The sequence below is a fragment of the Garra rufa genome, chromosome 8 (assembly GCF_049309525.1).
Source record: "Garra rufa chromosome 8, GarRuf1.0, whole genome shotgun sequence".
NCBI lineage: Eukaryota > Metazoa > Chordata > Actinopteri > Cypriniformes > Cyprinidae > Garra > Garra rufa.
The window spans coordinates 51,409,139-51,425,173 of record NC_133368.1 but is presented as its reverse complement, the minus strand read 5'-3'; the positions used below and the strand labels follow the sequence as shown (position 1 = coordinate 51,425,173).

Here is a 16,035-nt window from a genome sequence, read left to right as displayed (position 1 = left end):
CTTCATCTGAATGGTTTGAAACTCGACTCGAAAATGATATGACCACAAAAAAATTAATAAATAAAATAAATCATTGGCTTGATTAAAAAAAAGCCGAACAGTCCAAAAAAAAAAAAATTGGAAATTTATTGGAAATTTTCAAAAATACAGAGAAGATCTACAAATCATTCATGATGCAGAAAAACAGCGCAATGAACGGATGACACTGTAAAATATCAAGACTACAAATAAGACACACACACACACACACACACACACACACACACACACACACACACACACACACACACACACTAATATACTCAATATGACAAAACTGAGCCAGAAGACTCAAACAAGAGGTTGCAATTAAATCGATTAACCTTTGATAAAGCATTCCTGTTCATTTTTGTTGGATTTTGATGTTTTTTTAACCCTTTTCTGGTTTGACTGTAGTAAAATGAATACAAAAACTGATATTTTTATATAGAGCTATACAGGAACCTAGTGGCTAAACCATGAAAATGCAGATGTTTTTCTTTTTTTTACTCTGACCTGATGGCACTAATCTGCCTTAAAAATGAATTTTAAATGTCTTTGTTTTAATATGAATTACTGCCATAATTAAAAAGTAATAAAAAATATTCTCTGAAATTCTCTGAAAATACAGAATACAAAATAAAAAATATTACTGAACAAAAATATATTACATTGTTTACTTTTAACAAAGTGTGCCCCCCAAATGAATAATACAAATCTAAAAAATAAATAAATAAATAAAATTGATACAAAAACGGACATTTTAAACCAACATTTTTAAATAAAAAAATAAGTATTTATATCTAAAAAAAAAAAAAAAACTAGAAAATGTATAGGCCTTTTATCTAGAGCTATACAGGAACCTAGTGGCTAAACAATGTAATTGCAGATGTTTTTCTTTTTTTACTCTGACCTGATGGCACTAATCTGCCTTCAAATTTTTATTTTATATGCATTGTCTGTATTTTAACATGAAACACATCCATAATTGACAAGTCCTATAAAATTATCTCACAATACAAAATAAAAAAGAAACAATATTGTTGAACAAAAAAATATTTCATTGGTTTTACTGAAAAAAAAAAAAAAATGTCAGGCATTTTGTCACTTTTGACTGCGAACAACACAAGTTTGACCTCGAAATGAACAATACAAATCTAAAAGGGCATCACAAAAAAACAATTTTACTAATTGGTTAATTTTAAGATAATATAAATAGATCACTACTTGCAGCAGTAAGACAAAGAAGGCTGTAAATGACTTAAATTAAACATATTCTTTAATGAATTGATTTTCAACATGCATCCTGAAGGGCTATCTGATGAGGATATACTACAGCTAATAAAAACATGTTCTAATAACATTTTGCTAATGTTCCCATGAAGTTTTGTAAATGTTTTTTCCGAAATGTTCTCTGAAACAAACAGTAACATTTATAAAGAGTTAGATGAATATCCACAGATTTAAATACAGTTTTCAATGGATAAATACAGCTAGTGTTTTTTGAAACATTATTAAAAACCATAACATTGAACAAACATTCTAATTTCTATTTCTAAATTCTAATCTTTTAACATTAAGAACATTTAATCATAACTTTGAGAGAACCTCGTCGAAAATTCTGAGATGGATTGCCTTTTTCTTCTATTCATATTTTAATATTCTAATATTTATCAAGATCTGATTTGTTATGATTTTGGTTTCATCTGATGTGTTCAAAGTGTTGCAATAAAAAAGTCAGAAGTGTTTGGATATATTCGCTCATCTGGAGTTCAGAGAAGGCCTTTGGTTGACATAGTTTCGGTGAACATGACATTTTGAAAATATGAAAAATCCTCTTTTTTATTTACTCAGCGTGTGCGCGTCCGTCTGTCACGCCTTTTGCGTAGTTTGATTGACAGCGCGTCTGGACTGACGTGCGCTGCGCTTTAACACCATATATGGACATTCTGAAACACGCCGGAAAACGGTACCACACTATTTATGGTCCTACGCGCTGCTCGTCCGCTAGAGTTTAAATGCTCGTATTAATCGTCTGATGTACGTATGGATTTCGGCCGTGACGCTAAATGATTTATTTTAATTTCTCAGTCGATTTATTGATGATACGAATCCAAAAGCGGGTGTTTTTTAATTTTTTGTTACGGGTGTTCAGCCGGAGGAGTTTGAGCGGCGCTCCTTCAGTTTCCGGTGCAGAGAAGAGCAGAGGCGTGATTCACACACAGCGGATCAAACAACAGCTCAGAGATGCAGGTTTGTCTCTTTTAACTCACTATATCATACTTTTATTCACATTAACATTAATACTGTAATTTAAATGTTCGCTGATTTGTGTTTAATCGCGTGTGTGATCGATAAGTGTCAGGCTGATGTGTGGAGATGCTGCTTATGTAATCATATTTCAGTTTAGTCAAGATCGTTTGACTATTAACTGTTTTAATCTACACTTACAACCTCAGAACTAGTCATCTGTTCATTTTTAGTTTGGTATCTCATCAGGAAATAAGAAGGAAAATAATTCCAGGACTGGAAAAACGGCGTTTCTATAGAAAATAAAAACGACTATAGATGTATAATAGTTATTAGAGATAGTTAGACAGTGTTTTTCAGGGTTGCAAAGCGGTGGACAATTTCTTTATACTTCAAAATTCCAGGAAGATTCCCCAAAATCCTGGAAAGTTTCCAAAATGTCTGGGATGTTTCCGAAATTACTGAAAATTTTCCACATTTTCGCCACCCTAGTGTTATTTATATTAACTTTATTAAAACCGGAAGCATAAATAAATACATTTTTGTTCATTAAAATAAACGTTCTAAAATACCGAGACTCGTAATTTTATGAATAATATCAAAAATAAAAAAAGCAATTGCCTTTTTCTTGCTATAGTGAGTTCATATCTCAGAATTCAGAGAGAAAATATAGCTGCATTGCATAATACATTTTCGGATACTTAAAAAAAATCCCAGGAAGATTCCCAAAAAAAGTGATGTTTCTGAAATTTACTGGAAATTTTCCACATTTTTGCAACCCTAGTCTTATGTTAACTTTATTTAAACTAGAAGCACAAATAAATACATTTTTGTTCATTAAAATACTGAGACTCATAGTTTTGTGAATAATATCAAAAATTAAAAAAAGCAATGGCCTTTTGCTTGCTATAGTTAGTTTATATCTCAGGATTCAGAATTCAGAGAGAAAATACAGCTGTATAGCATTGATTACCAAGGTTCAAGTGCTTTAAGGCATTTAATCACATATGAAAAAATACATTATGTAGCCTTTTTTGCAAATCCAGGTAGTTTACCATAGAAATATTATGTTTTGTAGTGTTTATGACTGCTATAGCACCAGCTGTGGTCTGATCTCCATTAAACTTTGCAGGCTTGTTTAGAATCACCTGTCGCATGCGTTCGCCAGGTTTTGTGAAGTTTTGAGCTTTCCTTTAGGCTTTATAGGATTTTAGGTACATTCGGACAGGCCCTTTTTCTAAAGAACCCCCATAGAGCTTCCCAAAGGGTCAATTTGAACCTTTTTTTTTTTTTTGGTTAATTATTGACTTTGAGAGTCCACAGAATTGTACTGCAGTGGTTTTTACCAGATTGAGAGTGAAAAACCTAGCACTAGTTCGTTTTTTTTTGTACATTTTCTCAATCATTTAACAAACAATCTGTGTGACAGCAGTGCTTCTAGAGGCAAAGTTGTCAATGATGAAGAGTTCTGTCATGATACGAATATCCTGTGTGAAAACCTGCAAAATGCACAATCATTTACACCCTTGGAAAATGTGATATCGCCCCCAATCTTTCAAATTTCTCTCAAACCTTTAGGGATTGCGAGTCAAACAGGCCCGCCAAGTTTTCTACCAATCAGCCTCTGTTAACCATGTCTAATAGGTGCTCAAACTTAATCTGTCAATGGTGGCCATGTTTGTTTGTTTTTAAATACGCAAATGTCCTTATAGACATTTGTGGCACTTTGGACCAAGATCGTGCACAGCTATTTTTATATTGATAGGACAAATGGCTGCCCAGTTATAGCCATTTATGCTTTTTCCCCTCATATAGTGCCACCAAGTGGCCAAGCTCTAAGATTTTCGTCCTGCAACCTGAGATTGAGCTCTTACATAAGCGTTCTGAGTTTGGCGGAGATATCTAATTCTGTTCAGGAGTTATAGGCATCTTACTAAAGTGTCCCTGCCCCTTTCAAACATTTATGAGTTGAAAGTTAGACTTTTTTTGATAAATATTGATATTCACTCTCCAGAGAATCTCTCTGTACTGGTTTGCTTCCGATCGGATGAAAACCCTAGGAGGAGTTCTCAAAAGTAGGTTTTGCTAAAATCCAAAATATGATATGAAAATTTACGAGTTATGAGCGATTTATTACTTTTGTTCGCTGTAAGTCTCTATGACTTACGGTTAGGTCTGCACCATCAGTTTTACGTGGAGATCGCTGATCCGTACACGCTTGAACCCCTAGACACTGTGAACCGTTAGATAAAGTCACTTATAATTAGTTTTAATCCAGTGGTGGAAACAAGCTTCCCATTACAAAATGACTCAAAGTTGAACTAAAATTAAATCTGAAATGAAAACACTTTTTAAATGTAGGACCCGAACGCAGACACCGAGTGGAATGACATCCTCAGGAAGAAGGGCATCCTTCCTCCCAAAGAAGCCCCGCCGGAGGAGGAGGAAGAGGAGCAGCTTCATCAGACGCAGTCTGTCGGTCTGTATTTACATGTGTTTGTCACATGATCCTGTGAGTCAGAGAGTGAGTATGTAATAGATGAGCTGAGATTGTGTTGTTCTGCAGTGAAGACGTATGAGAGCATGACTCTGGACGAGCTGGAGGAGAATGAAGACGAGTTTAGTGAAGAAGATGAGATCGCCATGGAGATGTACAGGTACAGACACACTGCTTCAGTCCTCCTGCAACAGTTTACATTTTAACATTGAGCGACGAATAAAGATCAGTGTTTTGCTGTGCCTTTAAAGGATTACTCAATGTCCTTACCCCCATGTCATTCAAGATGTTCATGTTTTTCTTTCTTCAGTCGCAAAGAAATTCAATTTTTTCTCCATATAGTGGACTTCAATGGTGCTCATTGAAGGTTAAAAATAGTTTAAATGCAGCTTCAAAGGACTCTAAATGATCCCAGACAAGGAATAAGGGTCTTATCTAGCCAAACGATTGGTCATTGGTCAAAAAAAATATATATATATTTTGAGGTTTTTGAAAGATAAGATTTAGACTGGGAATATCTCCCAGTGCTCCCAATCCAGGCCATTTGCATGAGCAATAGACATATTGCATTTTGAGAATATACTCTCAAAATATTACCACTTTAAACTCAAAATTGCTACAAATTCTTGTAATTTTGACTTTATTCTTGAAACAGTTTGACTTTATTCTTGAAACAGTTCGACTTTATTCTTGAAACAGTTTGACTTTATTCTTGAAACAGTTTGACTTTATTCTTGAAACAGTTCGACTTTATTCTTGAAACAGTTTGACTTTATTCTTGAAACAGTTTGACTTTATTCTTGAAACAGTTCGACTTTATTCTTGAAACAGTTCGACTTTATTCTTGAAACAGTTTGACTTTATTCTTGAAACAGTTCGACTTTATTCTTGAAACAGTTCGACTTTATTCTTGAAACAGTTCGACTTTAATCTTGAAACAGTTTGACTTTATTCTTGAAACAGTTTGACTTTATTCTTGAAACAGTTTGACTTTATTCTTGAAACAGTTTGACTTTATTCTTGAAACAGTTCGACTTCAATCTTGAAACAGTTCGACTTTATTCTTGAAACAGTTTGACTTTATACTTGAAACAGTTCGACTTTATTCTCGAAACAGTTCGACTTTATTCTTGAAACAGTTCGACTTTAATCTCGAAACAGTTTGACTTTATTCTTGAAACAGTTTGACTTTATTCTTGAAACAGTTTGACTTTAATCTCGAAACAGTTTGACTTTATTCTCGAAACAGTTTGACTTTATTCTTGAAACAGTTTGACTTTAATCTCGAAACAGTTCGACTTTATTCTTGAAACAGTTTGACTTTAATCTCGAAACAGTTCGACTTTATTCTTGAAACAGTTCGACTTTAATCTCGAAACAGTTTGACTTTATTCTTGAAACAGTTTGACTTTATTCTTGAAACAGTTTGACTTTAATCTCGAAACAGTTCGACTTTATTCTTGAAACAGTTCGACTTTAATCTCGAAACAGTTTGACTTTATTCTTGAAACAGTTTGACTTTAATCTCGAAACAGTTTGACTTTAATCTCGAAACAGTTTGACTTTATTCTCGAAACAGTTCGACTTTATTCTTGAAACAGTTCGACTTTATTCTCGAAACAGTTTGACTTTATTCTTGAAACAGTTCGACTTTAATCTCGAAACAGTTTGACTTTATTCTTGAAACAGTTTGACTTTATTCTTGAAACAGTTTGACTTTAATCTCGAAACAGTTTGACTTTATTCTCGAAACAGTTCGACTTTATTCTTGAAACAGTTCGACTTTAATCTCGAAACAGTTTGACTTTATTCTTGAAACAGTTTGACTTTAATCTCGAAACAGTTTGACTTTAATCTCGAAACAGTTTGACTTTATTCTCGAAACAGTTCGACTTTATTCTTGAAACAGTTCGACTTTATTCTCGAAACAGTTTGACTTTATTCTTGAAACAGTTTGACTTTAATCTCGAAACAGTTCGACTTTATTCTCGAAACAGTTCGACTTTAATCTCGAAACAGTTTGACTTTATTCTTGAAACAGTTTGACTTTAATCTCGAAACAGTTTGACTTTAATCTCGAAACAGTTTGACTTTAATCTCGAAACAGTTTGACTTTATTCTCGAAACAGTTTGACTTTATTCTCGAAACAGTTTGACTTTATTCTTGAAACAGTTCGACTTTAATCTTGAAACAGTTTGACTTTATTCTTGAAACAGTTCGACTTTATTCTCGAAACAGTTCGACTTTATTCTTGAAACAGTTTGACTTTATTCTCGAAACAGTTTGACTTTATTCTCGAAACAGTTTGACTTTATTCTTGAAACAGTTCAACTTTATTCTTGAAACAGTTTGACTTTATTCTCGAAACAGTTTGACTTTATTCTCGAAACAGTTTGACTTTATTCTCGAAACAGTTTGACTTTATTCTTGAAACAGTTCGACTTTATTCTTGAAACAGTTCGACTTTATTCTCGAACAGTTCGACTTTATTCTTGAAACAGTTTGACTTTATTCTCGAAACAGTTTGACTTTATTCTTGAAACAGTTCGACTTTATTTTTGAAACAGTTCGACTTTATTCTCGAAACAGTTTGACTTTATTCTTGAAACAGTTTGACTTTATTCTCGAAACAGTTTGACTTTATTCTCGAAACAGTTTGACTTTATTCTTGAAACAGTTCGACTTTATTCTTGAAACAGTTCGACTTTATTCTCGAACAGTTCGACTTTATTCTTGAAACAGTTTGACTTTATTCTCGAAACAGTTTGACTTTATTCTTGAAACAGTTCGACTTTATTTTTGAAACAGTTCGACTTTATTCTCGAAACAGTTCGACTTTAATCTTGAAACAGTTCGACTTTAATCTTGAAACAGTTCGACTTTAATCTTGAAACAGTTCGACTTTAATCTCGAAACAGTTCGACTTCAATCTCGAAACAGTTTGACTTTATTCTTGAAACAGTTCGACTTTCATCTTGAAATAGTTTGATTTTATTTTTGAAACAGTTCGACTTCAATCTTGAAACAGTTTGACTTTATTCTTGAAACAGTTCGACTTTAATCTTGAAATAGTTTGATTTTATTTTTGAAACAGTTCGACTTTAATCTTGAAATAGTTTGATTTTATTTTTGAAACAGTTCGACTTTATTCTCGAAACAGTTCGACTTTAATCTTGAAATAGTTTGATTTTATTTTTGAAACAGTTCGACTTTATTCTCGAAACAGTTCGACTTCAATCTTGAAACAGTTTGACTTTATTCTTGAAACAGTTCGACTTTAATCTTGAAACAGTTCGACTTTAATCTTGAAATAGTTTGATTTTATTTTTGAAACAGTTCGACTTTATTCTCGAAACAGTTCGACTTTAATCTTGAAACAGTTCGACTTCAATCTTGAAACAGTTTGACTTCATTCTTGAAACAGTTCGACTTTCATCTTGAAATAGTTTGATTTTATTCTCGAAACAGTTCGACTTTAATCTTGAAACAGTTCGACTTCAATCTTGAAACAGTTTGACTTTATTCTCGAAACAGTTCGACTTTATTCTTGAAACAGTTCGACTTTAATCTTGAAATAGTTTGATTTTATTTTTGAAACAGTTCGACTTCAATCTTGAAACAGTTTGACTTTATTCTCGAAACAGTTCGACTTTAATCTTGAAACAGTTCGACTTTAATCTTGAAATAGTTTGATTTTATTTTTGAAACAGTTCGACTTCAATCTTGAAACAGTTTGACTTTATTCTTGAAACAGTTTGACTTTAATCTCGAAACAGTTTGACTTTAATCTCGAAACAGTTTGACTTTATTCTCGAAACAGTTCGACTTTATTCTTGAAACAGTTTGACTTTATTCTCGAAACAGTTTGACTTTATTCTTGAAACAGTTCGACTTTATTCTTGAAACAGTTCGACTTTATTCTCGAAACAGTTCGACTTTATTCTTGAAACAGTTTGACTTTATTCTCGAAACAGTTTGACTTTATTCTTGAAACAGTTCGACTTTATTCTCGAAACAGTTCGACTTTATTCTCGAAACAGTTTGACTTTATTCTTGAAACAGTTCGACTTTATTCTTGAAACAGTTTGACTTTATTCTCGAAACAGTTTGACTTTATTCTTGAAACAGTTTGACTTTATTCTTGAAACAGTTCGACTTTATTCTCGAAACAGTTCGACTTTATTCTTGAAACAGTTCGACTTTATTCTCGAAACAGTTCGACTTTATTCTCGAAACAGTTCGACTTTATTCTCGAAACAGTTCGACTTTAATCTCGAAACAGTTCGACTTTAATCTTGAAACAGTTCGACTTTAATCTTGAAACAGTTTGACTTTATTCTCGAAACAGTTCGACTTTATTCTCGAAACAGTTCGACTTTAATCTTGAAACAGTTCGACTTTATTCTTGAAACAGTTCGACTTTAATCTCGAAACAGTTCGACTTTAATCTTGAAACAGTTCAACTTTAATCTTGAAACAGTTCAACTTTAATCTTGAAACAGTTCGACTTTATTCTTGAAACAGTTCGACTTGAAAAAAAGTTTTTCAACATTTGGCTAGATAAAACCCTTCTTCTTCAGCTTGGATCGTTTGAAGTCCTTTGAAGCAGCATTTTTAATTTTCAATCTGTTGAGCAGCATTGAAATCCACTGTATGGAGAAGAATCCTGGAATGTTTTCCTCAAATTAATTTCGCTGTAACTTGAATCTGAAATAAAAATACTAAAACTATATAGACATTTAAAGTTTGAAAGTGTCTTATTAACACTGATAGAATGTTTGACGTTGTTGCAGTATTTGCATACTGAATTCTGATTGGCCTTCCTTCATGCATACATTTGCATACTGATTGTAGTTTGCGTCTGAACAGTCTAGATTTTAGACTCCTGTCCTCAGAAAGTGACAGCGCTGTTAATGTTTTTTTCTCTCCTTTAGACAGAAGAGGCTGGCGGAGTGGAAAGCCAATCAGATCAAGAACACGTTTGGGGAGCTGAATGAGATCTCGGGTCAGGATTACGTGAAGGAGGTCAATAAAGCGGGAGAAGGAATCTGGGTGGTGCTGCACCTCTACAAACAGGGGTGAGATGCTATAAACACTGAATTCTAACACAGATGTGAATGAATGCAGTGACACGTGTTCTGGGTTCAGTTGGCAGTACGTCGTCTATGTATAAACATAGTGTCTACACAACTTGAAGAATCTTCATTCCCAAAAAAAAGTCTAACATCAGTGCAGAACGTCTTAAATTCATAAATTAATGGCATTAAATGTTGCATGCACTTCAGAAGTAAACATCTTGCTTAGTATTTCTATCTTGTCTCAATCTAAAAATCCTTCAATCAAGACACATTTAGTGGAGATGCAAAATGAAGATATGAAGTCTTGTTATCTGAGGAACTTAAACAAATCTGTAAACGAGGAATGAAAACATTTCTTTTCCTTTGAATTAAACTGATTTATGAGTCTATTGGCAGATATTTATTCTTGTTTTAATCATAAACTCACTTAATTTGGATCTGTTTCTTATAAAACAAGACTTTTTAATCTAACGTCATTATTATTCTCCAAGAATCTTTAGTCATTTACACTGGAAAACAAGACCGAAATACTGAGAAAGATCAGCAGTTTTTTGTCGTGTGATCAGAAGTGCAGTAAAAGTTATTTCCATTCTGCTGTTTGTGAGCGGAGATGTTTAAACCTTAAGGAATTTATTTGTAAAATGAATTATAAAGTAATGGAAATCAGTTTGAAGTTTATTTTCAATCGCTGCTGATAAACAACAAACAAGGGGGTGGTTGCTAGGGTGTTGCTATAGCAACACCCCGGGTACCCTAGCAACGGCCCTAGCAACCGCATAGCAACAAACACCCTAGCAACCACCCTGGGTACCCTAGCAACGGCCCTAGCAACCACTCGTGTACCCTAGCAACACCCTAGCAACCATCCCAGGTACCATAGCAACGGCCCTAGCAACCATCATGGGTGCCATAGCAACTGCATATCAACACCCTAGCAACCAAGGGCCGAGTTTTGCCACTGCAAGCACCACTCACATTTTCTTCAGAAAAAAAAAAAAAGACATTTACAGAACATATTGACATTTTGAGTTGCAGAAAACCAGTCATAAGGCTCAATTCTATAAAAATTAAATAAGCTTCATTTATGTATGGTTTGTTAGAATATGACAGTGTGTTTACACTGCAAAAAAATCTTTGTTTCCTTTCAAAATATCTAAAAATTCTTAAATCAAGAAGGATTTTCTAGATGAGTAAAAATCGTCTTGTTTTCAGAAAAAAACAAGTCAAAATAAGTGAGTTTTTGCTTTGAACAAGCAAAATAATCTGCCAATGGGGTAAGAAAAAACATCTTATTTTAAACAAAAACCTATATATTTTTTTTTACCCCATTGGCAGATTATTTTGCTTGTTTCAAACAAAAATGCACTTAATTTTGACTTGTTTTTCTGAAATTTTTGCTCATCTAGAAAATCCTTCTTGATTTAAGAATGTTGATAAATTTTGGCTGGAAACAAGACAAAAAATCTAATCTAGAAAAGCATTTTTTGCAGTGTATCTGGAATCTGAGGGTGCAAAAAAAAAATCAAAATATTAAGAAAAGCACCTTTAAAGTGATCTCAGCAATGCATATTACTAATCAGAAATAAAGTTCTGATATATTTACGAGAGAAAATCGACAATATCTTCACGAAACATGATCTTAATGATTTTTTGTCATAAAAGAAAGATCGATAATTTTGATCCATATACTGGTTTTAATTGGTCAAAGTCCTAAATGTACCTGCAGAAACCCTGATAAGTGTATAATTCTTTCTATGTGGTCAACAGATGAATCCTGAGATGAGTCCGTGACTGAAATGTAAATGTAGTTTTGCTAGTTTTGTCTCATGAGTGTGTTTTCTGGGCTCAGGATCCCGCTGTGTACGCTCATCAACCAGCATCTGTGTCAGCTGGCCCATAAGTTTCCTCAGACCAAGTTCCTGAAGTCCATCTCCAGCACCTGCATCCCCAACTACCCCGACCACAACCTGCCCACAGTCTTCGTCTACAGCGAGGGAGAGATGAAGGCGCAGTTCATCGGGCCGCTGGTGTTCGGAGGAATGAACCTCACATGTGACGGTCAGAAACACTCTCTCACTCTCAGATCACTCCTGTCTCACACTCAAACTCTCTATTATTATTCTTCTTACGCTACTCCTCCTAGAATACTTAACACATTAACACTGTCAGTCATGCTAATCACATATACATAACCTGCTAATCATGCTAGCAACTTCTCAGTCTTGCTAATGTCATGCTAGCAACTTGCTAATCATGCTAGGAACATGCTATCAATTTTTAATCAAGATAGAAACATGCTAGCAACTTGCTAATCAGGTTAGAAACATGTTAGAAACCTCCTTGTCATGCTAGAAACATGCTAGAAACATGTTAGAAACTTGTTAATCATGCTAGCAACATGCTAATTATGCTAGAAACATGTTAACAAATTTTAATCAAGATAGAAAACAGAAGTTAGCCAGGTTAGAAACATGCTAGCAACTTACTAATCATGCTAGAAACATGCTATGAATTTTTAATCAAGATAGAAACATGCTAGCAACTTCTCAGTCTTGCTAATTTCATGCTAGTAACTTGTTAATCATGCTAGAAACATGCGATCAATTTTTAATCAAGATAGAAACATGCTAGCAATTTCTCAGTCTTGCTAATGTCATGCTAGCAACTTGCTAATTATGCTAGAAACATGCGATCAATTTTTAATCAAGATAGAATCATGTTAGCAACTTCTCAGTCTTGCTAATTTCATGCTAGCAACTTGCTAATCATGCTAGGAACATGCTATCAATTTTTAATCAAGATAGAAACATGCTAGCAACTTGCTAATCAGGTTAGAAACATGTTAGAAACTTGCTTGTCATGCTAGAAACATGTTAGAAACTTGTTAATCATGCTAGCAACATGCTAATTATGCTAGAAACATGTTAGCAAATTTTAATCAAGATAGAAACAGATAGAAAATAGAAGTTAGCCATGTTAGAAACATGCTAACAACTTGTTAATTAGGTTAGAAACATGTTAGCAATTTTTAATCAAGCTAGAAACACGTTAGTTACTTGTTAGCCAGGTTAGAAACATGTTAGCAACTTGCTAATCATGCTAGAAACATGCTAACAACTTGCTAATGACATGTTAATAATGCAAATAACATGTTAATTATGCTAGCAACATGCCAGCAACTTGCTAATCAGGTTAGAAACTTGCTAATCATGCTAGAAACATATTAAATATGTTAGAAAAAAAGTTAGAATAATGCTAACTACATTAGCATCTTGCTAACATGATTAGAATCAACTAATCTATCTATATAAAGTTCAAAACTTCAGGCTGTTACAGCTGCTTTAAACTTTCAGGGTAGGTTTTCTCAAGCCAACCTAAAGTTTGTCTTGACACACTATTTATTGCAAAGGGGTGGAAAATGTCTGGAAACTTTCCACAAATCCCAGGAAGATTCCAAAAAATCCTGAAATGTTTCTGAAATTTACTGGATATTATCCACATTTCCGCAACTCTATTAATTACACATAATTACTGCTACAGGATCACATTTGATGATCACACATTGATTTATTATCTAGCACACATAATACTGATGAAATAGTAGCTTACATTTGTTCATTTAACAGAAATAGCAGAATTCATGCAGCTCTTTATTTATTTGAGTGATATTTTAGGCTGTGTTTATTTGATTATTAAAAATGTTAATGCAATTTAAAATAGTGGTTTTCTGTTTTAATATACTTTAAAATATAATTTATTCCTGCGACGCAAAGCTGAATTTTCATCACCATTACTGCAGTCTTCAGTGTTACATGATCCTTCAGAAATCATTCTAATATGCTGATTGATAAAAAAAAAAAAAAAAAAAAAAAAAGGCATTTACTTAAAATAGAAAACTTATAAACACCTTGTTCAAAGTTTGGGGTCAGTAATTTTTTCCTTTCTTTGAAAGAAATGCTTTTATTTAGCAAGGATTTGTTAAATGGATAAAAGGTGAGATAGTAAAGACTTATATTGGTAGAAAAGATGTCTATATTAAATAAATGCTGTTCTTTTTAACCTTTTATTCATCAAAGAATAGAAAAAACAAATTTCCAACATTGATAATAAATCAGCACATTAGAATGATTTCTGAAGGATCATGTGACACTGAAGACTGAAAATTCAGCTTTGCATCACAGAATTAAATTATATTTTAAAGTTTATTAAAACACAAAACCATTAATTTAAATTGCATTAACATTTTACAATATTAGTGTTTTTTTCTATATTTTTAATCAAACAAACAGCCTTGCTGAGCACAAAAAGTCTCTTTTAAGAAGCATTAAAAATCTGAAAATAAAAATTATATTTTAAAGTCTATTAAAATAGAAAACCACTATTTTTAATTACATTAATGTTTCACAATATTACAGTTTTTTTTTTTCTGTATTTTTAATCAAATAAACAGCCTTGCTGAGCATAATGGTCTCATTTTAAGAAGCACTAAAAACCGGAAAATATAAATTATATTTTTAAAGTATATTTAAACCGAAAAACCACTATTATAAATTGCATTAAAATTTGACAATATTAGTGTTTTTTTTTCAGTATTTTTAATCAAATAAACACAGCCTTGATGAGCAGAAATTATTCTTTTAAAAATTATTAAAAAGTGTCAAATGTATTTATGTATTACAAAATTAGTAAATAATTTTATTTTATTTTTTTTAAATAAACAGCCCTGGTGAGCACAAAAAGTCTCTTTTAAGAAGCATTGAAAACCTGAAAATATATTTATGTATTATAAAATTAGTAAATAATTTTAAATAGTAGATCAAATTAATAAAGCATTTATTTTGTGTGTTTTTTTCTGTAAATGAGCATTTGTTTGTGGTGTTTCAGAGCTGGAGTGGCGTTTGTCTGAATCGGGTGCCATTAAGACGGATCTGGAGGAAAACCCCAGGAAACAGATCCAGGATCAGCTGCTGACGTCCATCCGCTGCTCGGCGCCGAGCCGTAGAGACGATGAAGACTCGGACTAACGTCATTATATGGCCATCACAGCTGGACAAACGTCTCACACTTCAGCTGTTCACCGACACAAACACACGTCAGAACAGACTGAAGCGGAGCAGAACCTCAGTCAGACCTCTGCTCTCTGCCATTATAACTGAGGAAGAACGGCTCCCAAACATTTCAAACCAGCCGTCATTCATTTTTTATTGAGCAGAAATGCCACATTTGCAGTGCTTTGTTTTATATACGATTTATAACAACACAACCTTTGCCCTTGCCATCACTTATTATATAAAAACTATTGATTTGACTTTGTTTGTCAGGATTTCTGCAGGTTTGATGGAGACCAAGCTAAAGAAAACGCAAGGAATTCAGTCTCTGAATGTAAATGTCTTGTATTAGAAATGCTGTAAACTTTGAAAATACAACTTCCAACAGACGTCTAATAGTTTAATTCATTTTACAAGAAATTAAAAACACTTAGATTTTGAAATAATGTTCTTCCTTAGTATTTCTAAATATATAAACATCCTTAAATCAAGATACATTTACTAAATATGCAAAATGACAAGATGAGAAGTCTTGATTTATGAGAAACTGATTGAGTTTAGGATTAAAACAAAACCAAATATCTGTCAATGTGCTCAGAAAAAGTTAATTAATTCAAAAGGAAACATTATTTGTTATTGTTTTAATCATAATTTGATCAATTTCTCCAAAAAGACAGGTCTTTGCATTTTAAATTTGCATCTCCAGTATAAATTTATCTTAAAAAATGCTGCGAAAAAAAAATTATATATATATAAAAAAATTTTTCTCAGCATTTTTTAAGATAAATTTATATTGAGATGCAAATTTTTTTTTTTTTTTTTTTTTTTTTTTTGTGGTGCATGCAACATTTAAGGCCGTAACTTTAATGCTCTGGTGTTTTAAATCCTTAACTTGATAGACAGTGATAGTGATAGTTTTGAATAAATGCTGTTCTTTTTTACTTTTTATTCATCAAAGATTTCTAAAAGTATCACAGGCTCCAAAAACATATGTTTCCAACATTGATAATTCTGATAATAAATCAGTGTATTAGAATGATTTCTGAAGGATCATGTGACACTGAAGACTGGAGGAACAGCTGATGAAAATTCAGCTTTGCATCACAGAAATAAATAATATTTTAAAGTGTATTAAAACAGAAA

At 32.8% G+C, this 16,035-nt stretch overlaps 1 protein-coding gene across 1 annotated transcript; it reads left to right on the top strand.

The window, feature by feature from the left end:
• The first annotated feature begins 2,112 nt into the window (after positions 1–2,112).
• Positions 2,113–15,281, top strand: pdcl3 (phosducin-like 3). The gene is made up of 6 exons (XM_073845921.1): positions 2,113–2,271; positions 4,630–4,747; positions 4,835–4,925; positions 9,701–9,844; positions 11,694–11,902; positions 14,729–15,281. Exons 1-6 carry the CDS (start codon positions 2,266–2,268, stop codon positions 14,866–14,868), a joined length of 708 nt encoding a protein of 235 aa, XP_073702022.1. The 5' UTR covers positions 2,113–2,265; the 3' UTR covers positions 14,869–15,281.
• Positions 15,282–16,035: the final 754 nt, after the last annotated feature.

What these genes read in the sequence shown, in the direction of transcription:
- pdcl3 (XM_073845921.1), top strand. An exon ending in TCATCAGACGCAGTCTGTCG is followed by an intron (nt 4,748 to 4,834) that starts GTCTGTATTTAC and finishes GTTGTTCTGCAG; the next exon opens with TGAAGACGTATGAGAGCATG. An exon ending in CTGCACCTCTACAAACAGGG is followed by an intron (nt 9,845 to 11,693) that starts GTGAGATGCTAT and finishes TTCTGGGCTCAG; the next exon opens with GATCCCGCTGTGTACGCTCA.